Source organism: Corapipo altera, unplaced genomic scaffold (assembly GCF_003945725.1).
Source record: "Corapipo altera isolate COAL_440 unplaced genomic scaffold, ASM394572v1 2b, whole genome shotgun sequence".
Taxonomy (NCBI): Eukaryota; Metazoa; Chordata; class Aves; order Passeriformes; family Pipridae; genus Corapipo; species Corapipo altera.
This window is the reverse complement of record NW_020884874.1, coordinates 4,018,252-4,046,035: the sequence shown is the minus strand read 5'-3', so window position 1 is coordinate 4,046,035 and position 27,784 is coordinate 4,018,252. Positions and strand designations below refer to the sequence as shown.

At 39.2% G+C, this 27,784-nt stretch overlaps 1 protein-coding gene across 1 annotated transcript; it reads left to right on the top strand.

The window, feature by feature from the left end:
• The first annotated feature begins 247 nt into the window (after positions 1-247).
• PNISR (PNN interacting serine and arginine rich protein) lies at positions 248-27,324 on the top strand. Its single transcript, XM_027634272.1, has 12 exons — positions 248-372; positions 11,786-11,904; positions 13,157-13,342; positions 14,830-15,053; positions 16,715-16,901; positions 17,169-17,359; positions 17,963-18,100; positions 19,113-19,212; positions 19,930-19,983; positions 21,271-21,441; positions 24,013-25,114; positions 25,353-27,324. The coding sequence occupies exons 2-12, from the start codon at positions 11,817-11,819 to the stop codon at positions 25,381-25,383; spliced, it is 2,472 nt and encodes an 823-aa protein (XP_027490073.1). The 5' UTR covers positions 248-372; positions 11,786-11,816; the 3' UTR covers positions 25,384-27,324.
• Positions 27,325-27,784: the final 460 nt, after the last annotated feature.

Genomic DNA, 27,784 nt, shown 5'->3' with positions numbered 1-27,784 from the left:
AGCGCAGCCGGGGAGCGGAGTCCTCCGCACGGCTTCCAGGCAGGAGCGTCCCCGCCTTCCCGCCCCGCCTCGGCTGCCATGGAGAGCCGCCAGCGGCAGCGACCGTCGGCGCTGCCCGAACTAAAGATGGCGAAGGGAACTAAAGATGGGGGAAAGGAAAAGGGAAGAACCGCCCGGCTACCCGCGAGCCCTCAGCAAAGATGGCGGGACAGGCGTCCATGTATGGCAGGCGAGGGTCAGCACCGTTACAGGCTTCACTTCCGGGTGCGCGGCAGCAGGCGCCATATTGTCTTGTCCGTGAAGACGAGGAGCGAGAGCGGGGGCAGCGCGGCCGCGGAGCGGCGGCACCGGCGGCGGGAGGCGGGGGAGAGCGTAAGTAGCGGGGCGGGCTGTGCTCGCCAGCGCTTCCGGGGGGCACGCGGTGTCGCTGACCCGATCTTCCCCCTTCGCTCCTCCTCCGAGCCGAGCCGAGAGGGCGCCGCGCGCCGCGGCGGCGGCAGCCGCCCGCCAGGCGTGAGGAACCAGCGGCACTGCCAGCGGGAACCGGCGGCCTGGACGAGAAGGGACGAGCCTAGAGCCGCTCGCCCTCCCCTGCCGCCCCCCGGGGGGGGAGGGGGCGGTGCGCTGCGCATGCGCGGCGGGGGGGCCGGCGGGACCCCCTCGGGATCCCCGTGCTGTGCCCACCCCCCCGCCCCGGGGTCCCGGTGGGCACGGGCCGCCGCCCGCACTGCGCATGCCCCGGGGCCGCCCCGGCACGGGGCACCCGGAGAGGCCGGAGCGGAGCGCGCGGCCCGCGGGGACGGGGATTCCGGGAGTCCGGGATGCTGGGAGTGCGCACCCGGCCCGGCCGTGCCGGAGGAGCCGCCGGGTGCGCAGGGGAGAGTGTTCGCTTGTTTTAGCCGGTAACCCAGTTAGGGAAGCAACATGTGCACCGGGATTCGGTAGTTGGCTGTGTCAGCAGCTTGGCTCCTGCGGATGGAATGTGTTTGCGGGATATTTGTGCTGTTTCATGCGTTTCGTGGCCGTTCTTGAGTTCGTTCCACTGGAGGGCTCCAGAGAACTAAAATTAACAATATCCTCACACGCAGCAGCAATTTTAAGATACCTGGACCTGGTTCAGTATCCTGGCAAATGGATCCTCAGAGAGACCACGGGATTGGAAGACTTTTTGGTTTCAGCACTCCCCACGCAGATTTTCTGTACTTCTTTAGACAATCCCACAGAGTTGTTGAAGTTTGATGGGATGTGCTAGGCTTTATGGTTAAGGATGGAGCCACAAAAATGGTCAGAGGGCTGGAGTCCCTCTCCTATGAAGACAGGTGATGAGAATTGGGATTGTTCAGTCTGGAGAAGTGAAGGCTCCAGGGATACCTTGCTGTGGCCTTTCAGTACCTAAAGGGGCTGAATAAGAAAAAATGGGGAAAGGTTTGTTACCAGGGCCCAGGACAAGGGTCAACAGTTTTAAACTGAAATATAGCTTTAGACTGGGTATAAGGAAAAAATTTTACATTATGAAAGTGATGAGAGAGTAGAACAGGTTTTCCAAAGAAGCTATGTGCCCCAGGATTGGAAATGTTTAAGATCAGGTTGAATAGAGCTTTCAGCAGCCTTGTTTCCTGCAAGATGTTGGACTAGATGGTCTTTGAAGGTCCCTTGCAACCCAAACCATTGGATGATTCTATGATGTGCTACCCCAGCTGAAATTTACCGAGTTTCTGTAACAAATCACAGAATATTCATCCAGTGTTGTTGAATGAACAGTGTTGTTCATTTCTTCTCTTAGGCTTATACCTGTAAATCTTTTCAAGCAAACAACTTTATTGGAAGGTGTGGGGTACAGTGATAAAGTGTTGCCCTAAAGGATTTGTTTTAAGGCACAGGGTCAGCTACCTTTCAGAGGTGGGGGAATGGTGGTCTTCTAAGCATGAGGCACATCTGCATAAGGCAGACAGTGTTCAAACATCATTTTACCAAGACAGGGTTACAATACCAGTCCAGCCAAACTGTTGTACTGTTGGTAGGAGTAAGAAACCCCTTTTGAATTTTGAGGTCAAGCTGCACCAAAGGTGGTGCCTCCTGTGGATGTTATAAATGCTGCAGCTCCCCTGACTGTGGAACAGAGGAGGAACTGAGGGCCTCAGATTTGTCCAGGGACAAGTCAGTGGGATTACTGACCATTCAGTGACAAATCAGAAGACAACCCTCCTGAGTTCTAAACTGTTTGGTACAGCAGCAAACCTTGTGTCATCTCTGCTATTATGTCATTACAAGACTTCCTGTGTTGTCCTTGTCCCATGGGACGTGCAAACTCCTGCTCTGATAAGAGTGGTTTCTCCTCTTTTGGCAGGGTTTAAGAGTCCACAAATTTAGCAGAGTTCTGCAATTTTTGGGGGGATAACTCACCTCATAAGCTGTAGTGGTCGGGTGGAGTCATAGCCGTGTTTGATTTTTAGTTAGGTGCAGGATTGTGTAAAGATACTATGGAGACAGAAGTGTCCAGTCTGACTTCTTTTCATGACTGAGGTATGTTATGATCATAAATCTGCCTTTGGTGTCACGTAATACTGTGGGTAGGTGCTATTAAGCATTTTTACTTTCATCACTAGCTGGTCCTTCTTCATTAAATGACAACTGTATTTATCACTGGGGGCAATACCTGCTCATAACCAGCGAGGAATAGTTGTTTGCTCACTTAGTTATTGGTACTATAAATTTTTTGAGCAGAGCATGTTGATCAAGGAAGAAGTTGCAGATGGACAGTTCACTTTCAGGGAAAAAAATAATGCTGTGTTATGTGGCTAATTGCAAATCTAGCATCAGGACTTCCAGCGGAATGATACACGAAAAAAATGAGATCAAGACTTCTTTTTTTTTTTTCCCCTCAAACCCAAGAGATCTTTGACTTAAACTACTGAAGTTATTATGATGTTTCTGTGGTAGTAAATATTCTAGCAGTGGGTTTGGTGCTTTATGATAATCAAAACATGTTTGTCCTTATGTCTTTGATATACTAAAAATAAGGAAATGATACCTGACTTGCCAATATCTGGTCCTTTTGTTCTTTTTAAAGACAACACTTGAGCTTGAACTCTTGGAGGTACTGGTCTGATTCCTGTCTTTTTATTAACTGCTTTGCTCCAGGTGTTGTGAAGGTATGATTTGATTTATCCTGTTTGCAACTGAACCGTTCCACAAAATTCATCATGGAAGTTCATCATAAGCCTTCAGTCACTGTGCTAAAACTCCACAGAGTCAGTAACAACTGTCTTGAATGAAAGGAAGAGGTCTTACATTAGAATAAGGTGCTCATGCGAAAGATCTGTGGATTCCAAGGAGCTCTGCTTCTGAGACATCTCCATTTTCCTTTGAATCCATGTCCACAGACTATGAGATGCTTCTGAGGTCCTTCTCAAGGTGTGATGTGGATGACTTCTGTGGTCCAGGAATTCTACAAGGAGCATCAAATAGACACTGATGTGCCTTTGCTGCTTGTGCCGTCTTAAGCTCACACCAAGGGATTACCTAGCTAGTGAAGCCGATTATTTAATATTAATTTGTTTCCAAACCAGTACTTGCAGTTTATGACAAACCAGGACTCCTGTCCCTTGCGGTCTTTCCCTTCAACTACTCTGTAAACCTAAATATAGTCAAAAAGTCATGGGTGCACTGGCAGGTTATCTTAGAGGAGATGGGACATCTGCTTGTTTGTTTTGGTTTTGGTTTTTTTTACCTGGATATCTGACCTATGAATGGAGTATCAAAAAGGAGTGTGTTGTCTTTAAAGCCTGGGGTGCCAAGACCAGCTGTGTAGGGGTTCTCCAAGTGTGCAGGATGGCCTGCAGTTTCAGCTTCTTTGTTTATTTAGATAATGAATACTTCTTTGCTAAAGTGCAGTGGCTGTTTGGAATGCCTGCAAGACAAGATCTTTAGTCACTAGAAAAACTTCTGCAGCCATGTATTGGAGCTCAGTTTACAAGTAAAACTTGTTAGGCCATCCTGTGCCATATATTGACCTACTCTTAGGAGTGATGTGTCCTGTGATCAGAAAGGTGATGCAGCAGCCTCCCCAGAAATCACTTGATTATTGGCTGTGGTTCTGTAGGTTCCAGAGTTATTAATCCACCTGTCTACAGGGTTGAATAAACTGGACTGCCGCATGCTGAAGATCTGGTCAGTTGATGTTGACATGTGATGTAGGAGTTCCCAACCCGGATGTCCAGCTCATGACACTGCAGAAGGTGCATGCCACTCTCCTCCTAGGGACAGCCTGAGTCCTAGGCTATCTCCTGATTTCTTGGGAGTCGAGTTAGTCTCGCTTCTAACAAATACCTTATTTAATTTCATCTTCCAAAGAATACTTGTTGCTCATTGCTAAGATGTTTGACTTCCGTATCTCTGCTGCAGAAGCCATGGATGTGTGGGGTATTCTGCATAGTTTGGATTTTGTGTAACATTCACGTTGAGGAGAAGGATATTGTCACAGTAATGAGAATTTCTTAGAAATAGCAAGGAAGTGTCTGCAGGAAGTCCTCATCTGGGCAGCTAGGTGTGGTTAGTTATCTTCCTGGTGGCCTTCTGGAGTGGAACTTCCTAACTTCCTAAGTCTTTGTGCTTTTTGTCTTGGACTAGCTGCATGAATTGGAGCAATTCTGATTATCCATTAGCTGTATTAAATTGATAAAAAAGATATTGATTATCTTTTCAGGGGAAATGTCTTGACTTTTTCAGTTCTACTGGAGCTAATGTCATAAGGCATCTAAGGAAGATAGTATCTCCAGGATAACAAGAAGGCTTTGTCTTTTGTCATTCACAGAACTGAGTCTTGACTGCGCCTTTCCATCGTTGAGAGGTCAGGGCATAGCTACCTCTGCACAAGCACATTTGGACTGGATAACAGATTTTATGAGCTTACACTATGAAACTGCCGAGGTAGAGTTGTTTGAGGAATCTGAGTGAATCTGTTAGTGCTCGAGGGCTGCTGGCAGCCTCGTCTTACAAATGGCCCCACCTTCCATAGCAGTGGGCAGTGAGCTGCAGGGGCCCTCACCAAGCACTGTGCCCTTGGGAAATTCTCAGGAGACCATGCACTTCTTAACAGGTTGCATTCCTATTGGTGTCAAAATCTAATTTGCTTTAAGATAACTGTGTTTTGTGGGAAGTGCTGGGAGGAGTGTCCCAGAGTTAAAGGTGAGCTTGTGAATTATCACTCAAAACTCTGTTTACTGGTAAGTACTTTCTAATTATGTGCTTTTCAGTGTGTGATGTGTCTGGACATATCATACAACTGCATCAGAAAATATCTTATGCAAAAAAATGGGCAGATTGAAGGAGATGCCTTTTTCCCCCTAAAAGAACAAGTTAACACTTAGAGGTAATCTGTAGCTGAGCTGTAGTCACAATCAAGGAGAGGACTGGAAAGGTGCCTTTTAAAATATCTGTTCTTTCTCTGTCTTTACCCAACAGAAAGTTAGGTTCAGTACTGTAGTAGAGAGTTTGACAACAAGTTTAAATTTCTTCTGAGTGCTGTTGGCTCTCGAAGATCAAGGTAAGTCCTATCTATGTTGCTGTCTCAGCTTTTATCATTAGCAGGGGAGCCTTCCCCAGCAATCCTCTCAAGGGTGGCACTTTGCATACCAGTAATTTGCTTTAATAAAACTTCAGGAGATCCTGGTCCAGCCTTTGAATAGGAGAGGGTTTTTTTTTTTTAAATAAGCAACATGCAAAATAACCTATTTCAACATGTTTGCTCTTAAAAACTCCAGCAAAATTTTGAGATACCACATGAACTTTTCATAATAAATTAAGTACATGTAACTGAAATTAGATGTGAGTTGATGAGGTGTTTTGCTCATGTGATTGTGCTTCTGTACAAAACAAGAAGAATTCTGAATTGGCTTCTGTTTCTTCATTGGTAAACAGATTTTTAATAGATTCAGGTTCCTGTTCCTCAGGGAATGGCTCTTGAAGCACCAATAAATGTTCTTTTGTTTGTTTGTATTTGCTAGAGAGAGAGAAAGCAAAGAAAGGCTATGTCCAGTTGAATTGGAGGGTAGAACAGCTAAGTAAAAAAACCTTAACCCATCATCATGAAGGAGGGTAGTAGCTGCGTTTGCCTTTGTAATTAGGTACCTGTAAAATGGATCCATTCTTTGAACCTGTTTGCTTTTCAAACCTGTTGTGTGCAGTGGTGATGTCAGAACCAGTGTGTCCTAATGACTTCTCAGTTGATGTACCCCTGTGTCAGTGTCTTGCTGATGTTTGAATTGAGTAGATTTTAGCCAGTATTCATCTTCCCCTCCCCCCCACCCTCTTTCAGTGGAAAATAAAGCCTTTCACTGCGATTTGGATGCTCTGCTGTGTATTTGGCCTTGTGTCACTAGTGGGAAATAGGCTTAGAGCTGTCCACTGTGTTAGGTGAAGCCTCTTTCTTTCAGGTGATACTGATTTGGGAACTTTATAAGGAATTAAAACTTGTTTATAATTCGTGTGACAACAGCCTGAGTTAGTGTTGGCAATGCAGGTTTTAATTAGGTGAGGAAGGACATTGATTCTCTTTTCTGCATTATTAATTACTACTTGTGTCTCAGGAAAATAGTGTTTGTTTCTTGTCACATCCATTAGTACAAGAGGTTTCAGCTGTTTCAAGCCTTCAAGTTACTGATTTGTTGGGAAAGAGGCACTGTTTGTTGGGTTTGGGTTTGTTTCCTCCTTCCCCCCCTCAGTACTGCGGGCGAATCCCTTGCAGTAGTTTTAATATTACTGAGAACAAGCTCCGTTTTCTTCATTGTGTTTTGTGGGTTCTTTTTGAAGGAATTTGTGCCCTTTCCAATATATGGCACTGAGGTTCAAAAGTGTTTTGGTAACTTTCACATCTGGTTTGTTCATTATTGTATGACTTGGCTTGGTCTGTTTTTATTTTTGACATCTTTAAAATAGCATCACTAGCAAAGGAAACAGTGAGTGATGTCTGATGGGACAATACCGAGATTCTGTTGAAAAGTTCTTGCATACTCAGTAAAGTTTCACAAGCAGAATACAAAGTTACATTACTTTTATGTAAAAAAGAGTAACGTCAAATAGCCTAAGTACTTGTTTAGTTACCTTTTAGAACATGATAACTGAAAATGAAGAGCTAAAGCCAGGGGCCTTTTTGCCTCTGAAACTTAAAAGCAGATGAAACCATTAAACACTGCAGTGCTTAGCAAAACAATTTTTGAAGGTGATAAACCACCTTTAAATACCTATAGCCTCCCTGTAGTAAGTGCAAAAAATGATATCAAGTACCTTTTTCATGTTTACCTTATACTAGTTGATGAAAACTTGGAAAAAATGCGGGAAAACAAGTGGAGAACAAAAAAGCAGGGGAATCTGTTTCTCAGAAAATGATGGTGTCCTGTTGTTCCAGGTCACCACATAGATAGAGGCCTTAGAACAAACCTCTTCTGTTCACTGGCTCTGAGCAGTGCATTCTAAAATACGTCATTTAGTCTTCAGTACTTAAATATTTGGTTACATGAGGTCTTCTCTTTTAGCCTGTATATGTTAAGGTTAGTTTTATAAACATTTTAAGATGTTAATTTTATTCCTTCCATGTCCAGCTCCTGTTTCTGTAAAAACAGGTTGCTCAATAAAATTAGAAATACTTTTTGGCCAGTTTTCACATGATATTTGAAAAAGGACTTCTGCATATATAGTTGCATAAAAAAAGTGATGTCACTGCTTAAGCATTTGTGTGGTACATATTTCTGATTAGTAAAGAATGTTTTTATGCTGAATTTGGTAATAAATTGTGTACTTGAAAGCCAGCATGTTTTATAGTTGCCAATCTATGAAAAATCAACATTTTTTCAGGAAAACAGTAAAGGTACAAATGGAATACAGAATTAAAAGCTTTCAAATACAGTTCACAAACTAAAATTATCAGTTTCAGGTGGCAGTGATTTTAAATCGGTCTGCTCTGGATGGCATAAATTCAATTAATCAAATGTCGAAGTTCTTCAAGGTATTATACTGTTGTTGCTGTCTTGTCATACTGTTGTGCATCAAAATAGAAACCAGCTCCATGCCTTGACCTATTGCTTTGCACTTCCCCACCTGATTTCTCTTCCCAGAATAGCAGTAATAAGGTGAAATAATCTCTCTAGCGAAAGTTGAAGACTGGGGGCCATATTATATTGCAGAGCCCTGGAGAAGCAGCTCTGTATGCTAACAGCTAAAACCCAACTGCATTTTTCAGTCTGGCCGTGAAGCCAGCTGGCACTGAGTGAAAGCCTCTGATCTTCCAACCAGAATGGACTTGGTTTAAGTGCCTGCTGGGTCTCAGGTCCGTGCTGACACCTGAAATGTGCTTGGGAGCAGCCCAGAGGAGTGCTGGGTGGCCTGGGGTCAGTGCTGTTCTGTCGTGACGAGGGAAGAATGAGACGCTCAATATGAGAATCAGCAAGCTTCGTTTATTGATCACTACTAACAGCTTAATATACACTTTATAATTAGCTCATACATATTGCAAAAGCTAAGCTCATCATTGGTTCTGCTTAAATGTTGACTTCATACTCTGCTCCCTAACATTGTTGACACTTAGATGTTAATTCTGTTTCACTCCCTTCCTTTGTTGACACAGGTGGCTTTCAGTTGCTTTTTATTTTGCTAATCACAGTGTCCTGTTTCCCAGCCAATTAACACGTACAAGGGTACTGTAACTTCCTTATCTCAGATCTTCTCACGGCCTAGACAGGCTGTGTTCTATACTCTAGCAGCTCATCCATAGCTTTAGCTAAATCCATATGTCCCTGTCTTGCTAGCCAATCCTCTACACTGTTCTGTAATGGGGAAATGGTGGGGTCCTCCAGCACCACTTCTCTTGGACTTGGCCTCAGTGTCCTAGGGCATGGTAACTTGCTGACAGCGAAGCCAGGAGGGGGCTGAATGCTGCTACTGTCTTCTCTGTCTCCTAGTCACCATTTTGGATGCCAGTTGATGCAGCTGCAATGTAATTTATCTCCCTCACAAAATTTGTTTGAATACCTTTTAAAATAATAAGGCAGTTACTGTCTTGAACACAGGTTATGCTGAGATGTGGAGGCATTTGTTACCTTGGACCTTCCTAATGATCTAAAGTGGTACTTCAGTTTGTCCACAGTGAGGATCAAGGCCTGAGAATAAAAAAATGAAGGTCAGAATACTAAGCATCCATTTCAGTTGAGAAACAGATACGTAATTGTGTTAGCTAGAACATGTTAAAAAAAAATCCAGAATGCCTAAGATTTTAGGACAGAGATAGAGCCAGTTCAGTAAAAATAAATCTCATCTGATCCTATCAAGTAAATCTGTGTGTAGGAGGTTCCAATTCAGTTGAATTTGTAGAGGTGCTTTTAATATTGTCACACTTTCATAAGAGAAATTAATATTTAACAGTTTAAGAATTTTTTTTTTTGCATTCAGTTATATGCAAAGCTGTCTCTTACATTATTAGTGAAACAATTTAAACCCTTTGCTGAGTTTATTTTAGTGTAATTTCACAAACTTGTTGCAGCATACCATGTATGGAGGTAAGAAAGTGCTACCAGAATTACTGAAATATATTTTTATTATTGCTGGTGTGATTTAACAGCTAGAAACAAAGAGAGCAGCACGGTGAGGCTGTGCAGTGCAGTGGTAGTCTTGAACCCCAATTGTTACAAATTTAAGATGTAAACAAGTTTATTTTGACAACTGAAAGAATTTGTATTCTGAGTGGGAAGATGAACTGAGAGGAGATAGAAACAGTTACCTTTTTCTTATGTTAGGGTGAAAATAGTATGAGAGGTTACTTGTTCATACATATGAAATATGTATATATGAATACCCAGAGAGCTAGTTGTGGCAAGGCCAGCTTAAATGTTGCTTTAAGTGCATTAGTAGCTACCCTTACACTCAACTGGTGTAAGAAAGTTAATTTCTTAGGTGCAGATGAAAATCAAAAAAAAAAAGAGAGACAAAAGAAGGGGCAGGGTCTGCACTTATTAAAGGTTTGAATATCATAAAAATGTAAGTGAAATGGGAAAGAGCCACCATACTTTATTTGTCAGGGACAGATAAAGAAAATAATAAAGTAGGTTTAGCCCAGTGCTCCCCCATGGCCAAAGTTGAACTAGTCGTGTTTAAAGCCCCCTCAAAAAAAGGCATTTGCAACTGAATATTTCAGAGCCGTGCATGTGTAATTTTTGTGCAGTGTTGAAAGTAAGTGGTCTCAAAGGTGATCTACAGTTTTTTAAGATAAAAGATTTAATTTGACAGAAGTATGCAAAATACGAGCTTGCGTTCCTCTCTGCATGGCCCCCGATATTACATACAGCTCTTTGTGTTGGGCAGTTCTGTCTGGTGATGCTTTCTTCCTATGCAGTCATGCAGTTATTTATGTAAGTGGATAAGCACTAAGCACAAGATGCTTTTGCAAGCAAGATCCACTGTAATTGCTTTCTCTGCCTGCCGAAAGCGGGCTCTGTCTGGGGTCTGCGTGTGTCCTGCTCCGTAGGAGTGGCTGGGGTTGTGTTCCTGGCTGGCCACCCAAGTAGCACTGGCTACTTTGAACTGGTTTGGTCTGAAGCAGACAGGCTCTGTTAATCTATTCTGTATCACACTTGGCTGTGAGCCACGACTAAGTCTTGTATGCTGCTCCTGTGACCTCAGGGAACGAATTTTTGTCTTTCTTTTAAATTTGGAGCATTCGAAACAACCTACATGGTTGATGTTTTAATGGCATGTGCTCAAGGATTGTATGTTAAATTCCACGAGGATATATTTATGGAGTGGGAAGCCTGTTGAGAAGTTCTTAACAGACTGGGTAGGACAGAGGGAGTCACACTCAGTGTGTTCCTACCCATACTGGGTTTTGGGAACAGCTTCTGGAGAGAAGTGTTCCCGGAACCATGCCCAGACTTTGCCTTCAGAAAAACTGTTTGGAGCAACATAGGTAGCCACTGTCAGGTCCTCCACGTGTAGCAGGTCAGGTGTGCGCCAGAGGTACGAATAACTGGAAGGAACTGGAATGCCATTACAGATGCACCTACCTGGACTGCTGCGCCTCAGAAAATTCTTGCAAAGCTGGTCCTGGAGGACCACTTCCAGCAGGTTGTGGAGCTTTGCTGTCTGGACCTAGGGCTGCTGCTGCCTGCTCAGTGAGGATATACAGCACAGCAGAAATTGTTTCTCATGATTTTAGGGGACCATGTGGTAACTGTGCAGTCATATTTATTTTTCTTTCTCAGAATTGAAGGAATGTATTATTTAGAAATTATAATGAGCCTGTACAATGCATAAAATGCATGTCGACACCATCTTGTACCTGTGCAGTTCTCCAGTGCAATCATTAACAATGTGTTTTAGCATTTGGTGACTTCTGTCTTGCTTAACAGACTTGCATGACACTTGTATAAAAAAATACACATCTTTTCCCTAAGAAGCAGGCAAAGACATCAAGTAATGCCTTTCATATTTTGACTTGCTTTAAATTGTATTTATTGTCAGATGAGTTCTTGTCTTATAAACTTGTCATATCTCTCTTTGAACATCATTTTGTCGTTAAGTTCGTTGCAAAAATACAGAGAAAGCATACTAGACTTCTGAAATCTTACAGTAATATTTTCAGATATTACTCTAAAGGATGAACCATTTCCTCCAGCTTAAAATATTAAGCCAGCATTGCTTCAGCTTGCTTTGCAAGGCTTAACTGTATCTGCAGTTATGTAAGTTTCAGTTATGTGCTATTTCATGGGCATCTATTTAAACATACAACTATTATTTTTAGTTGAAATATAGACTATATAAAGACTTAAAAGATGTGGGATCAAGGTGGACAACCTTGGCAGCAATGGCCTTTGAACCAACAGCAGTGGATGCAGTCATTTCAGCACCAGCAAGATCCGAGTAAGTATGTAGAAAGCTTTGTGGATTAATTTTTTTAATCTGTTGTCATTTGAGTTTTTGGATCTTTGTTACAGAGCATGATGCATAGTTGCCCTTTTGTAGCTGCTCTCAAGATAATACATTTATGATGCTTTTCAGAACTCGAAAAAATAGAAAACATACGTTGAGTCCAAATGCTTTCACACCATTAATATAAAATATGCAAAACAGAGGCAAGCAGCCTGAGTTATCCTAGACAAATTATCAACATTTTACTAGTCATACAGATCAACATTTAGAGTTCATTTACTTCTACAGAATCTATATCCCTGTCAGTTGTTTAGCCAAGCTGAATAATTTATTTGAGAAAATCTGCTTTTCTATTTGGTACCTGTGTGGCAGAAGTACAGGTATAATGCAGATATATATATATATACAGAAAAACTCTCATTGGAAGACTAGTGTGATGTTTGGTTCAGGTTACAACAGTGATAATCATGATCTCTTGTTTGGATTTTTTTCCCCATGGAAACCCACCAAACACATTAAACAATAGAACATAATATGCTTTAAATTGAGAATGAGGTGACAACAATTAAAAATTTCAAGAGAAATAGAGAAAGGGATAAAGAGCATGGGGGTGTGTATTTAATACTAGGGCAGAGTGATGAGGCACACGGGTTTTACTCTTACTTTAATTTCTGTTAAATTCACTAGAGCATTTTCCTGACTTGACAATGAGCAGAAGACACAGTAGTGTTCTCACTTGAGAGTGAAATTTATTTACTGGTAGGAATGGCAGGAAAGAAAAAGATGGGGGAGAGAACTGTAACATAATATAGCAAGGGTTATACAAAGAGTATACCTTGAAAAATCATTTTGTAACTATGTATCTTCCTTGCACTCAGATCTTCATTAATTTAGAATTTAAGGCTATGTATATTTATTTTTGATGTCAAAATTAGCTCACTTATGAAAAAAAGTGCATTGCTACCACCCATTCAGTGCTAATGTGAACCTAAAAATAATATGCCTTATGGCATTTTGAACATGTGCAGAGAAACTCTACTTCAGCAAGTCTGTACGCTGACATTTGCTTTGTTTCTTTTGCTGTACACTGTGAATAAGTTTTAAGGGTGCTCACGGTACTTGCTGAAGGTAAACATTGCCCATTCCTCCTGAGCAATAAGACCTGTAATTAAAAAGCAGTGTTAAACTGTATTAAACTGTTACTGTGAATTGTAACCTTTTTAATTTCCTCTGTTTATTTTAGGCCAAATTGACTGGGCTGCATTAGCTCAAGCATGGATTGCTCAACGAGAAGCCTCAGGGCAACAGAATGTAGTGGAACAACAAGGAATGATGCCAAACGGACAGGATATTGCAGGAATAGAGTCTGGTCCAAACAACCATAATAATTTTCAGGGGGATCCCAACTTCAACAGAATGTGGCAGCCAGGTTTGTTTTCCCTCCTATTCATCCTTTTTTTCATGTAATGACATTTTATTCTTGTCAGACGTTTTTGGGTGTGAATATGCCCTGTCCCTCAGGTTTTAAGATGCAAAACTACCAGTTGACTAATTAACAAGTATCACAGCTGCTACTTTCCAGTCAGGTGTTCTACAAAATGGGTTACAGTACAGAACAGTTATCAGAAGGGTCTGATAACACAACTCAGTAATAGGTTTATTCTATCCCTGTCGTAGGGATATGAATGTTGTAGAAAGATGGTCTGAATTTCTTTATATATTTATTTCACTGGATCTTATTCTTCTTCTGTGTTACTGAGCTTTTCTTTAGTTTAAGCAACGTTATTCTTAATGTATAAAAGTAGTCACAGCACACAAAACTGTATGGCTAGCCAAAGTTATCTTGTATATTTACTCTGTTTCTGCAAAACTTCATCTTCCCTCTGTATCCTTCCAAGTTTCTTTTTGGATCCAAAAGTCCTTTGCACACTACTAATAAAAAGCTAAAATGGCAATCTGAAAACCTAACCAGCAGGCTTTTGAAGGGATTCACGTTCCACAAGTGCAAACAGCATGTGTTGTATGTTACTTGCAAGCTTTCAAGTCAGTTTGAACATGCAAAAAAAGAACAGCAAGTAGAAAAACTATGCTAACACTTTTTAGTTGCTACAGTTATGGATCCCATTAGGATGCAGATGGGAAGCACAGTGAAAATTGGAAAAGTGGACTAAAGAACTGGATGGAAGGTGAAAATTAACCTCAGAGGCTAGATATTAACTCTGTTACTGGGGGAAGTTACAAGGTAGCTTTGTCTGTAGGTATCTGTACAGCAGACATAAGTTTTCTAAGGAAATCAGCCAAAAAATGATGGCCACATGGACTATTTATTGATTCCTTTGACTCTTTGCATTCTGTTAGCGAGTTGTAACATATTTGAGGGCTTAGGACTAACTTATGCTAGAACCTCTGCTAGGTAATGGACAATCCAAGGAATCGTTCATTATCAAGACACAAGACTTTGGAAGGCAGGTTTCAGTGGTTGTGCTGTTTACAAAACCATTTGCTTTCCATAGTAGGTGTTTCAAGTCTATTATGCAGAAAAATAAAGTAGGTCATTGCTTTGAAAGTTGAAGCAGAGAAGTAGGAGCAGTTTTTTAACAGTTTAAACAACTTGTAAATCCTGTGGTGAAGTCACTGTCACTAAAAATTTATAAAAACAAATTTACAGCATATCTACATCTGTCCAGTTCTGTCCCTCCACTGCATGTTTTTGTTCAGCTACAGCTATTTGTGTTTTCTTCATTAAATTGAAGAAATTATTGGCAGTATAACAGTCTGTAGGTGGATGATTCTTTTGAACTTTATTGTCTGTGATGCTGTGAGGAGCGTTGTGATAAATACAAGAACACTGAGTGAGTGGTGACTCATGTAAATTATACTAACTTGGTATTGAATTGTATTCTAAATCCTAAACAGAATGGGGAATGCCTCACCAACCCCCTCACCCACCTCCAGACCAGCAGTGGATGACTCCAACCCCAGGTCAAATGGAAATTGTTCCTCCATCTGAAGACAGCAACAGTCAGGACAGTGGGGAATTTACTCCTGACAACAGGCATATATTTAACCAGAACAATCACAACTTTGGGGGACCTCCCGATAACTTTGCAATGGGGCCAGTGAACCAGTTTGACTATCAGGTGAAACATATTTGTTGCTTTAATATTGTAGGCGCGCAGAGTCCCTTCCGTGGATGTGTTCCTCTAATATCATCTAGCGGCGACTTTCATTCTTCAGTTCTACAAACATCTACAGAATCTCTTATCTGCTAAGATACATTTTTTTTCCCAAGCCTTTGGAGTTTTCAGTTCTGTTCAGAGGCCAAAGAGTTTTATTTTTCTATAGTAGTAATGAGGAATGGCTGTTGTCTTAAATGTTAAAATGAATCACTGTGTTCCAGTATATAAATTAACATTATGTAGCTTTGTGTTTAAAAAAAAAAAAAAAGAGGAGGAAAAAAAAAATGAAGTTCAGAAAGATTTATTTAAATACACTAGATAATGTACAACAGGAAACAGTCCTGTATTTGCAGGGAGATAGACTGGATGATCCATTGATCTTTTCCATATCTATCTACTGTGATTCTTTGAATAAACAATGGTATTTCTAAAGAAGTCCACATCCAATTTTTTTCTTCATTCTGGCATATAACTTGCATAGCATAATAAACCTGTAGGTGGTTAGCACTAATAATGGCAGGAGGAATTGCACAAAATCTTTAAACACAAAGCAGTTTTGTATCTTCCCTCTATTTTCACTATTTTTCTTTCAAAACACTTGATATAAATGACAGACTGTACCTGTTAAAAAAACCTACATCCTGTTCATAAGCAAACACAAGGGAAGATGGGCAGAAATGTTTTTCTATCTTCTGGGCTGGTTTTTTTCTTGTAATTCTGTTGCTCAGCAGTATTGTTAGGTAGCGAGCAAATAATTTGCCAATATACTAGCTTATTATAAGAATAGTATTCTTTGTTTACTATTATGGGACAAACTCTTAAAATTAATTTTTCTAAATACTACAGAAAACTTGTTTTTGCAGTGAATAAAAGAGAGATGCTTGACCTGAAATTGTAGTGGGAGAGTGCTTCAGCACTAGTGACTTTTAATAGTCAGTAGAATATTTGATGCTATAACTTTCTTCCTAAACACTCTCCTCTTAAATAGTTTCATTAGGCATTTCTGGGCAGCAAACCTTAAAACAAATAACTCCTCTCGTATGCCTCAGGAGCAAAGGCTTTTGGATTGTGTACAGTTTGTCCAGAACCCAGGATCTATATTAAAATAACAGTTATTAGTTATGAATTTAATATTTTAATCAGCCATACTAATAAGATCCATGAATGAATACTGGAAAATGCACAGTGGAAAGTTCTTGTGTAATAAAAGGTTGAACTTTAAATTTTTGTCCTCATGCTGCAGCTAAAAGGAAGGACTGCTAACATAGCTAGACTTTTAAATCTTAGTTCTGTATACTCTTCATTTAACTGCATGCTCTGATGCTAAGCTGGCAAGGAACTGATGGAGGCACGTGGTCATTATAGGCTTAATGTTTAGCACAGTATAAAAGGAGATTGGTTGAAGCCCTTTCAGCTTTGTTAGTATCCCTGCTTAAATCTAAGTTTACTCATTAAGTATTTAAAGGAAACTTGTTTTGTGGGGATCACAGTAAAAGAGATTGAGATGTCAGTAGCCTAGGAATCGTGGATTCCTACTTGCATGGATTTTTGTAGACCGACTTGCTCACATGCTGCATTTGGTGTTACCATGTGAAGAAAAATAAACTGCATTACTCTTTCAGCATGGGGCTGCTTTTGGTCCACCTCAAGGTGGATTTCATCCACCTTATTGGCAGCCAGGACCACCAGGACCACCAGGTCCTCCAGCACCTCCTGCACCTACTCAAAATCGAAGGGAAAGACCCTCATTCAGAGATCGGCAGCGTTCACCTATTGCGATGCCTGTGAAGCAGGAGCCTCCACAGATTGGTACATGTTACCTACTCCTTAATGAAAAAATGTAAAACTGTGTTTTAGAAAGAATTGCAAAATTTGAAGACCTTTTCTTATAATGGAAAGTAAAAGAGCAGAGAAAGAAAAAGCCATTGTAAATGGTTTTTTCCCCACGATAAGATGTGTAACTTGTTTGAGTGGGGGAGGTGGAGGGTTTGCTTCTTTGTTTTGTGGGGTTTTTTTGTTCTTTTTGCAGGGGGGAGGTTTTTTCATCTTGCATAATTGTAAACCTTGCTTATGTAGATGCTGTGAAGCGTAGAACTCTGCCTGCCTGGATTCGAGAGGGCCTGGAAAAGATGGAAAGAGAAAAACAGAAAAAACTGGAAAAAGAGAGAATGGAGCAGCAACGTTCACAGATGTCTAAAAAAGAAAAAAAGGAAAGTGAGGAGGCTGAAGAAGGGGATGGCCCACGGTTACCTCAGAAAAGTAAATTTGTAAGTAGAAGGGTTTGCTTTTTGCTCAGGTTTGTATTTCCTGAAAGGTATCAACTTTTTGGTCTCTTCAAAAGAGAGACTGTGTATTCCTGATTACCTCTTTGGTTTTGTTGCTTGAAGTAAGGTTATGCTGCTACTCTGTTGATAATTACTTGGTGTTTTGAAGTTTTTTATGTCTGAGAGGTAAAATATATTATTTGATTCATAGTAGCAGAAAAACAATGATGAAATTGGCCTTTTCTCCTTTTTTTTTTTTTTCTTTTGGAACATACAGAGTCTTTGAAAGCCTGAATTTTAAGTCAGCAGCTGAAAAAATTCAGATACCATGACCCCATTTAGGGGACCTTGCATTGCCTTCACTGTAGCAGTTATCTTGTTTGTAGTGCTAAGTACATGTCTGGCAGTGAACTGACAGCTATGTATTTTCTTAGCTTATGTGGGTAGAGGTACCTGTGTATTTTTTAGGAAACGAGAAAATAAATAGTTTTATGATAACTGTAATACAGATTTCAGTACAAAATAAACTAAGTTGACTATTACAAATAGAAAATAAGGAGCTTGACATCTACGTTTTTCCTGAAATCTGTGGTGCTGTTCTTGCAGGACAGTGATGAGGAAGATGAAGATGCTGAAAACACAGAAGCTGTAAGTGTTGGGAAGAGCAGCAGGAGTCCATCCCCAGCTCCTCAAGAGGAGCAAAGTGAACCAGAAATGACAGAAGAAGAAAAGGAGTATCAAATGGTATTAATAATGTAGTTCTCACTAAGTGTTTCTGTCTAACTGCTCATATTATTTGCGTATATCAAAATAAACCACTTTTTCCATGCCTGATATTGTCCGTAGAGGTACAGTGCACTCATACAGATATTTGCATGTCTCTTCATAATGCTGTCTTTCTTATAGAATCGAGGGTATAGGTTATATAACTCATGTTTAGCACAATAGTGAAAGAATATAACGACTGTAACTTTTACATTGATTGTTATTTATTCTGTGGTTTTGTTTCACTTGTCAGATATCTGAAAACTTTAGTTATTAAGTGCACCCATCTCAAATCCATGCTTCAACCTCAGTTCATGTGAAAGGGAACGTAAGAAATGTATTCTTGTGAGAAAGAGCTAGAAACCTAAGTCCTAGACCAGCAACAGTTTCACTTTGTGTGCAGAACCTTTGTACTTTGAAATCACAGTTGAATGCTAATTGTACAACTGAAACCTTGTTAATTAAGGCCCTGAATTCTAATAAGTTTGATAAATATATTTTTGTAAAGCATGTGGCCAGACTTAGCATCTTGGAGAACAAACTACCTCCATTTCAATTTTTGTAGTAAATATGTAATAATAAAATCCTATGTAAGTAACCTCTGATGATTTTTGCAGGCAGCATACCAGAGAAATGTGCTCGTTATTTTTTGAAAGAATAAATGGGTTCAGTCTAATTACATTTCTGATTTACATATTCGTTTGTCGTATGATCTTTGACATTAGGATCAGTGCCCTGGATAGCTGTGTGCAATACACGCAGATACAGTTCACAGTCAAAATACAAACCTGAAAGTTTTGAAATCAGGTCACATTTAAACAGTTTCAGTCTTAGGTTTTTTAGTCACGTCTGTTGAAAGAAGTCATTAAATAAAATGTGTAGGAGACTACTTTCATAGCTATCAAAAGAAGTGAAGTCCTATGTATATAATTTGAATTCAGCATTTATTCAAAATGTTTTGGCCTTTAATTATATATACCATTTTGTTCAGATGATGCTGACAAAAATGCTGCTGACAGAGATTCTCTTAGATGTCACAAATGAAGAAATCTATTATGTGGCCAAAGATGTTCACCGTAAAGCAACTAAAGGTATGCCAGCCTCTGGGGTTTTGTTTTTTTTTTTTCTTTTTAGTTTCTTCTGCGAATATTCTATATTTGCATGTCTCTAGAACATTTAACCTCCATAGCTCTCCCTCAAGAACAATTCCAGTATAATGCATCCAACTTGGTAGAGTTCCAATCCAGTAATCATGTACTGTTGTCCTGTGCAGTGTATTGTGAGTTGCTTCAGTTATTCCATTTTTTTCATGCAATTCATTTCAGTTAAAACGGTGCCTTGTGTGTCAATGGCTCTTGAGTTGTAGCTGTTTCTTAATACTATCATCTTTATCTCAAGGCTGTTCAGAAGTGAAAAGAGATGAACTTTGAGTCCTCAATTAGTAATTAATTTGCTTTCACTATTAACATGTATTGTATTTACATAACAGATTGTTTTAACGTAACAGAGTTAATCTAAATATGTAACTACTGAAATTGAAAATTCTGTGCAGATGCTGTAACTTGGAAAGTGATTTATGAGTATATATTTGGTTTTTTTCTGTTCACTGTTAATTTGCAGTTAAATTCTAAATCTTCGTGGTCAGAAAATCTGGAAGTGGTTTTAAATGGATGATGCGTTTTTAATGTTTCTTCTCTCCCTCCAAAGAACAGCAATAGTAGTAGATTTAACAATACCATAGACTCATGACTATGAAATCGTGGCTATTTGTGTTAACATGTTGTTCCTGTTGTTGATGTGATACAAAGCTCCTGCAAAACAGCTGGCACAGTCCAGTGCACTGGCTTCCCTCACTGGACTCGGTAAGTATGTTCCTTATTTTTGAGAGGGCTTAAAGGGGGAGTTTTGTTTTTGCCTTGCATTTCTAGAAATTGCATTTTGAAACTATATTTTAATTGCCCGGGAGTATGGGTCACTTTCTGATAACTTTATCATTATCAGCACCTTTGTTTGTTTCACAGGTGATCCTACTGATATGTAAGTGGGATAGTGTTTGGAGTAAAGGACTAGGCAGTTAGTGTCTGGGAATCTTGCCCTAATTTTGAAAATACGTAAAACTTTTAGATAAGTTTACATTTTGAAGTGTGATAATTTCAGAAGCACACTGCAGTCTTCAAAGAGAGGAATACTGTTTTATATTTTTCTCCTATCTTGATCCATCCAAACCAGAGGGGAAAAAGTTGATAGAAGAGTAATGTGAAAATCTATAAATGAAAATATTATAATCTTTGTAATTATTATTTTATTGGAAAGCTACATAAGCGCAAAGGCTCCCATATCATATATTACCATAAACAACATGAGAAAAATATATTGAAATTCCGGCTTGAGACACAACTGCAAAAGATCTTTCCCAACATGATTTTTATCATCTAAAACATACTACAGCAGTGTCAGTGATCGGTTATATGTTCATTACATGGAATTTTGGTGAATTAGGTTGAATGTTATCATCACAAGTATTCACGTTGCAAAACTAAGTAAGGATTCTAAGAACCTTAGACTGAAAAAAAATAAAATATCTCTGTGTCAGATTTAAATTGACTTTATCCTTCTTATCTGTCCAGTAGTTATTAATCTCTGGGGGAGAAGAAAGACTGTTTTTGTTCCATGTCCATACCTGTCAAAGTGCAGTGTTTTCTAAATCAGTAGAGAAAAATTGATATGGCATTCAGAATTTCTGTAGCCTGGACTACGGAGACGGCTGAAGTCATTTCAGAGGTGTCTTCTGGGAAAGATCCCAGGCATTTTCTGTCCGGTTGCTGATACAGAGGCAGGCACTATTGCAATCTCCACAGGGAGCTTTTTTGCCCTTCCATACAATGGAAAAAAGTACCGTGATCACAGTGGTTGCTTGCCGAAAATAGACAAGCTGTTCCAGAAGGAGTAGAACCAGACAGTGAGCGTCAATGCAGATATGGGAGCCTTGAACACATCAGTCAAACAACATTGGCACTTACCAGAATAAAGTGACTTCTTCAGAGAAGAGGAAGTGAAGGAAGGGAATGTTACTCTCCTCTTTGCCTCACAGAAATATTAAGAACAAAGCTTAACCTTTCCTCGTGATAGACTGGGCTTTATGCACGCAGGTGGACTGGGTGGTTATGGATCAGGAGACAGTGAAGATGAGAGGAGTGACAGAGGCTCTGAATCATCTGATACTGATGATGAGGAATTACGACACAGAATCAGGCAAAAACAGGAAGCGTTTTGGAGAAAAGAGAGAGAACAGCAACTACTACTAGAAAAACAGCTAGAAGGTAAATCATATAATGTCTTCTTACTGTGCTGCTGTATATGGAGTTTGCTACTTAGTATATGTAAACCGATGGAAGAGAAAATTCATTTTATGCCAAATGTAGAAATAATGTTATTTATTTTTAATTAAAATGTTTTAATAAAAAAGATGTTCGAGCTACTTGATCAAAGTGGGGTTTGCTGCTTTCTTGTTAAAAAGAAAAAAATGCATGTAGCGTTTTCCATAAATTTTTCCACTTCAGTGTATAAAGGGGAGACATGGTGCATAAATGTATGCTCTAGATATTGTACTGTACAGATATTGTATAAACAATCATACCACTTTAAAAAAGTGCACATGTGTGTATAATGTATTTTTAAAAATTATTAGTATCTCAGTTATGCCTGGGGGATAAATTTCGCCTTTCTGCTTCACACTGCAGTTTATATAAACTTGATTTCTTAAGGTTGAATATGAAGCACATTTCACATCATCTGAAAAACTTGCTTTCCTGGTACATAATCTCAGGCAGCACGTCTTTCAGAACGTACAGTGGGACCTGCAGTTTCTTTGAACTCATTGACCTCTTTAGTAGTTCAGGTTTGTTTCCATATGCTGCATCCTCATAGCTGGGTTTTAACCTAATAACAGGGAAAAATTACTGAACTCAGTCAGTTGACACTTAGCCTATGAAGAAGTTGGTAGGCTTGATTTAAAAACGAACAAAAAAACCCCCCCAAAAAACAACAACAACTTCTGCTTTTCCATACAAGGTAAGGTTTATTCTTTTGTACTAATAATGTAGGTCAAAAGGGTATCACAGTCACCTTGCAGTGCTGAACAGCAGTCTAGATCAACAGATGAATTCAATGTTAACAAGTCATGAACCAAGTTCATAGGCTGGAGGAGAAAGTGCTATTATGATTAGCACTTTAAGATTGATGATTTCCTCCTTTTACTTTTTATTTTAAAGGCCTGGAAATAAAACAGATGCTGCTGTTCATGAGAGGCTGAATTAACTAAACTTCTGATTTCCTTAATATTCGTGTTTCTCTCTGAGTGTTTTAAGATGTATGCATAAAAGGATAGTCATATGGAGAGTGACCGAGTGCTGGCTTATGACCTCTGTCTTCCCAGTACATGAAACCAGATACCAGTGTGGAAACATCTCCATGGAACTACTTGCAGAAATAAAAATCTAGAGTAAAGCAGCTGATTCTATACATCCAAAATATGGAAGAATACTAAATGCAGAGTCATTTGTAGCAGTGTTTTGGAAAGGCAGAAGATTTCTAATATACTATACAGCATCTTCTAACATACACTGACTTTTGCCTGTATTGCCTAATAACTTGGGGACCAGATGGAATTGTTTTCTGGGTTAGATTTGACCATCAGCTGCCATCTGAATCACTGCGTGTTTCTAGATGCAATTTTATCCCCTAAATTAATTCAGCAACTGATGGCCCACATCAAAAGGCCATGTTTTGGCTAAAAATGTTGGATGTCACTTATTTTTTTCTGGGTTCAATTTAAAATGGGAAGGGGAGATAAACTTGGCCAGTGATGCAAAGGATCCTAGGTTGAATAGAAATAATTTTTTTTTTAATTTTGGAAACCTCTGGAAGATGTTCTGAGGGTCTGAAATCATGGCCTGATATTCATTATGTTACTTTCAAGAAATGTATTTTTAATTCATCTGTTGTCGTCTTTCCACATTTATCATATTTGCTGGCTGCCAAACTTACATCTAATCTCAGCTGACATTAACTTTTCGCTTTTTGCGAGCTTCACCAAATACCTGTATTGCATGCTGTGATCTTAACTTTTGAGCTGAGTCTTAAGCAAAGAATTATCTACAAGTCTCCTTTTTTTAATCCTATTCCTCCCTTCCTTGGAATTCATCGGTTATAAAACCTACAAAGAAAAATGTTGATTGTTCATGCTGGTTAGCATTTAGGATTTAATCAAATCATCCTTGAAAGACACCATAAACCCTATATTTTATTTCAACAACCCAGTATGTCACTACAGCAGAAGGTACTCCTCCTAAGACTGTTTTGGGCAACGAGGCCTACAAAGTATAGAGTTACAGTCAACATTGTTCTGACGTTGAGAGGCCACTCACGTGCTGTGTGGGAAATACAGCTTTTTCAGACCAGTCAAACTCAGATGAATACAGCTGGAACGAAGGCAGGAAGCATCAGTTCCACTAGAGGAGTGTTGTAGGGTGGAGAAGGAGAGAATTGGGTGTGCAGAAAGGTTGCAAGAAGGAAAAAGTCTTATGTGTACGTGAATTTGGGTGTTCTGGTGTTCCAGGATATTTGTTTGAGAACTTCTTAAACCATTGAAACATGAAATTACGTCAAGGACTTCTAAAAAATGTCTAGGCTGTACACGTGTTCTAAACCAGGACAACTTTTCTAGAATTATAAGAAAAGGAGTGGTTTGGTATGGTGGTGGACAGTGTTTTAATTATAAGTATTATGAAGGTGCTTGGAAATTTGGTTTTGTCAAAGTAACAGTATGGAAATTATTGACATATTGCTCCAAATTGATTGCATTATTTCTTCTGTGTACCTTTTTTTTCCAGAAGAGAAGCTACAAAATGAAAAAGTTTCGAAAGAGATGAGTGAATTTATCAACAAAGAACAAAATAGTAACTCAGCATCACAGGAGGCAAAAGAAATTGAAGCAGATATGGTTCATGAAAAGAAAAGATCTCCAAATGCAATCACACCTGATGTAGAAGTCAAGAAAGAGGGTAAAGACAGGACAGGAAGGAGTGGGTCCAGAAGCTCCAGCAGTGGTAGCACTAGCAGCAATAGTAGGAGCAGCAGCAGTAGCAGCACAGTATCTAGTTCATCCTATAGCACTAGCTCAGGTAGCAGCCGCAGCTCTTCACGTTCTTCCTCTCCTAAAAGGAAGAAGAGGCACAGTCGCAGTAGGACGCCATCGCATAAGGTTAGGCGCAGCAGAAGCAGGAGTTACTCCCACAGAAATAGGAGAGAGAGGAGTAGGAGCAGAGAGAAAATACGGGAAAGGAGAAGATCTAGTAGAAATCACAGTGCTGAAAGAGGGGAGAGGCGGAGAAACCGGAGTCCTTCAAGAGAGAAAAGCTGGGATAGACGTAGAAGCGGTAGCCGCTCACGAGACCGGCGAGCCAACCGTGCAAGCCGCAGCAGAAGCAGGGACAGACGTAAAGCTGAAGACCAGCGTAGAAGCCCAACTGGAAATAGGCACAAACATAAAAGTGAGGGTAAAGATCAAGACAGGAAGAAGGAGCAGGGCGGAGGTGTAGATAAAGACAGAAAAAAGAACAGAGAAAGGGAGAGAGATCAGGAAAAAAGAAAAGATAAGCCCAAAAAAGAGGAAAAAGAAAGTAAGGCTGGCAATCATGATGACAGTAGATTAAAGAGAAAAAGAGACAGTGAAAGAACTTTCTCTCGCAGTGATTCAATATGTGTGAAAATAATAAGACAGGATTCCAGACAAGAAAGCAAAAAAATTACTACCAAAGATAGCAAAAAGCGGTCAGGCTCTGAATCTAGTGCGAGAAGTAGTTCTGAATCACCAGGAAGCAGTAAAGAAAAGAAGGCTAAGAAATCAAAGCATATTCGGTCATGCTCCATGGAGAAATCTCAAAGGTCTGGTAAGAAGGCAAGCCGCAAACACAAGTCTAAGTCACGATCAAGGTAGTATACTTTTTAAGTATTTTGTCTGACTTTTAAATTTTTTTTTTATATTCGTCTTCATGTGTTCGGCATATGAACTTTTTAAATAAAGTATGGTATTTATTAAACTTTTTGTCTTGGGCAAAAGTAACTTTGGAAAATCTTTTAAAACTATTAATTACTAAGCCTAAAGTTTGTGGGTTTGGGGATCTTTTATTTTTTCCAATTAACTTTTCCCCCCTTTTCCTTTATTTTTCAGATCAACAACTCCTCTTCGTCGTAAACGCTGAGGAATTTATGGCACCAGTGCTATGATGTTTAAAAATTCCATGAGTTATAAAAGGCTTGTCTCATTATAGAGGCACATTGTGGCTATGTAGGTGAAACCAGAATCCTTTTTTTATCTGTACATAGGTGTATTTTTTCCAAATGCTGCTCAGAATTAAATACCTAATAGGATTTCTTTGTATTACATTTTTTCAAGAACGGTAGTGCTTATTAAGACTATAAAACAGGCCATTCTCTTTCAGCTGTAATGTTCTTAAAATTACTATTGAATGTACTGTGATGTCAATAAAGCTCTTTAGTTAATTTTTGTTTAAAATTCTTGCACCTGAATTTTGTGTTAAATGGTAGAAAGTACTTAAAAAAAAGGCAGCTTTTTTGGTATAACAAATTTTTAAAGTACTTGAGAAAGATTTAACATAAAACACTTGTCACAATATGTAATTCATGGATTTGATGAGATTACTCTATTGGGGTTGTGGAAGAACAGAGCAAAGGCATTTTCCTTTAGATATGTGTAATAGATTTTTAATAGCCTTTTTTTTTTGGTCTAGCAAGTACTATATGCTGTGTGTGTAAAATATGGGTCACTGTAATACAAGCTATACTTAAACAGACTGAACCCCATTAGGAATATGTGCGACTAACTGATCTTGTGTGACAGTATTAAGCTCTGGAACTATATTCCTCACCCAGATTTCAGAAAGAACTTTCTGGATGTTCAGGGATATTACACGAACATATCTCAGAATTTTAGATGTTTTTATGGAATATGTTTACAAATGTCACTGAGTACACATTAGAAAACTGACAATAGGTTAACTTCACATTTTGGCACATGCATTAATTAAATGCATAGTGAATATTAAAGCTGGTTATTTTTGTTAGCATTATGAGAATTGCGATTCCTGTAAGGATAATACATTGATTAGACAGCAATGTCAGTAAATTTTTGGGTTTAGTGTCACTATAAAGTGAAAGAGGTCACTGATTATCTACTTCGGGAAATTGACTGTTAGAAACAAGAGTGTGAAATAATATCCCTTAAAAAGCAAACCCAACAATATACAACCCTAGGTCAGTGACTGTTGCAGAAGAACATGAATTCAGGGTGAGATCTGTGCCTAGAAGGTCTGGTATGACTCCAGCTGTGAAAAAGAAAAAAGGCCTAACATCAAAGTAAGTTTTCTTTGATTGGCTGTATCCTCTAAAAAAAAATTTACTAGTACAGGCAACTTGTGAAGCATGTCTTCATGAACAGATTAATCCATTTAACTAAATTAGAATTAAGCTATGCAGCATTTTTCCACTGTAATTTTTTTCATAAATTAGATGCAGAAATAAACTGTCTCAGTGCAAAGAATCACATTTTTAACTATGCCTTTATTAAGCAGGCTAATGGCTAGTGAATACATGCATGTTTATCAAAACACTGTTACAGATAAAGAATTAGTTAATCAGTTATAAATTATAACACTCCCCCAACACCCTTTTACATAGAGTAAACAAGTCATACTTATTAGCAAAATAAGGCATAATTTGCAGCACATAACTTCTACTTGCATTGGTAGGGGTATAAATAAAAATATGTTGATCCAATCTTTCTACACTCTTTGGGTAAGAGTGAGGATTTTTTTAAAAGTGGGAAGCGTAACAGTTCAGATATTTTAGAAGGATGCCTTGAGAGAGAAAGAAAGAAACTAGAAATAACTTTAAGAAAAGCTGTTGAGGAATACAGTTTCCAGAATGCATTGAATTTGATTTTCAGTTCAGATTTTATATTCTCTGTCTAATAATAAAAAAGATTGTGTATGAAAAGCTTTATATACTCTGCCAACAACTGGAACTCTGTCACTTCCTGTAAATATGAAAATTATTTTTTTGACACAAATGCACTTATATGGGTAGTGACTGTATGCCAATAAAAAGAGCATACAATCTCTGTATTTAACTGTTTCAGAAATCTTACTATAACGGCCTACTCAGTAATTCAATATCATCAGTACTCTGTCAGCATCACATACATTAGACTTCTTTGGGCTTTAATAACTCCCTTAGGAATGTTTTTCAGCGGAAAAGGCTAAAATAACAACCAGTGTTTTAATTCCATGCTTATGAGGTGATCTGAAAATGTGCAAATATATACAAAAATGGGTATGTATCTTTCTGGAAAAGTCTAAATTGGGTTGTTGCTCTATTCTTTTACATTTTAAAATGAATGCTGCAAAAACGTTTCAGGGCACTGCAGGAAGCAAGACATAGGATTTTGAATGTTATGCAGCAACATGACAGTTGGAGGCATTTCCCTTGAAAACTTTTTTAATAAATAAGGGATAGTGTGGAATCAAATGAACAATGATTTCCGTGCAAATTGTTCTGAAGATGAATACAACAAAACCAATGTGA

Excerpts from the sequence above, each read along its gene's own strand:
- PNISR (XM_027634272.1), top strand. The coding sequence starts at position 11,817 with ATGTGGGATCAAGGTGGACAACCTTGGCAGCAATGGCCTTTGAACCAA. Across the intron at positions 18,101-19,112 it reads AAGAAAAGGAGTATCAAATG|ATGATGCTGACAAAAATGCT; the intron begins GTATTAATAATG and ends CATTTTGTTCAG. Across the intron at positions 25,115-25,352 it reads AAGTCTAAGTCACGATCAAG|ATCAACAACTCCTCTTCGTC; the intron begins GTAGTATACTTT and ends TTTATTTTTCAG.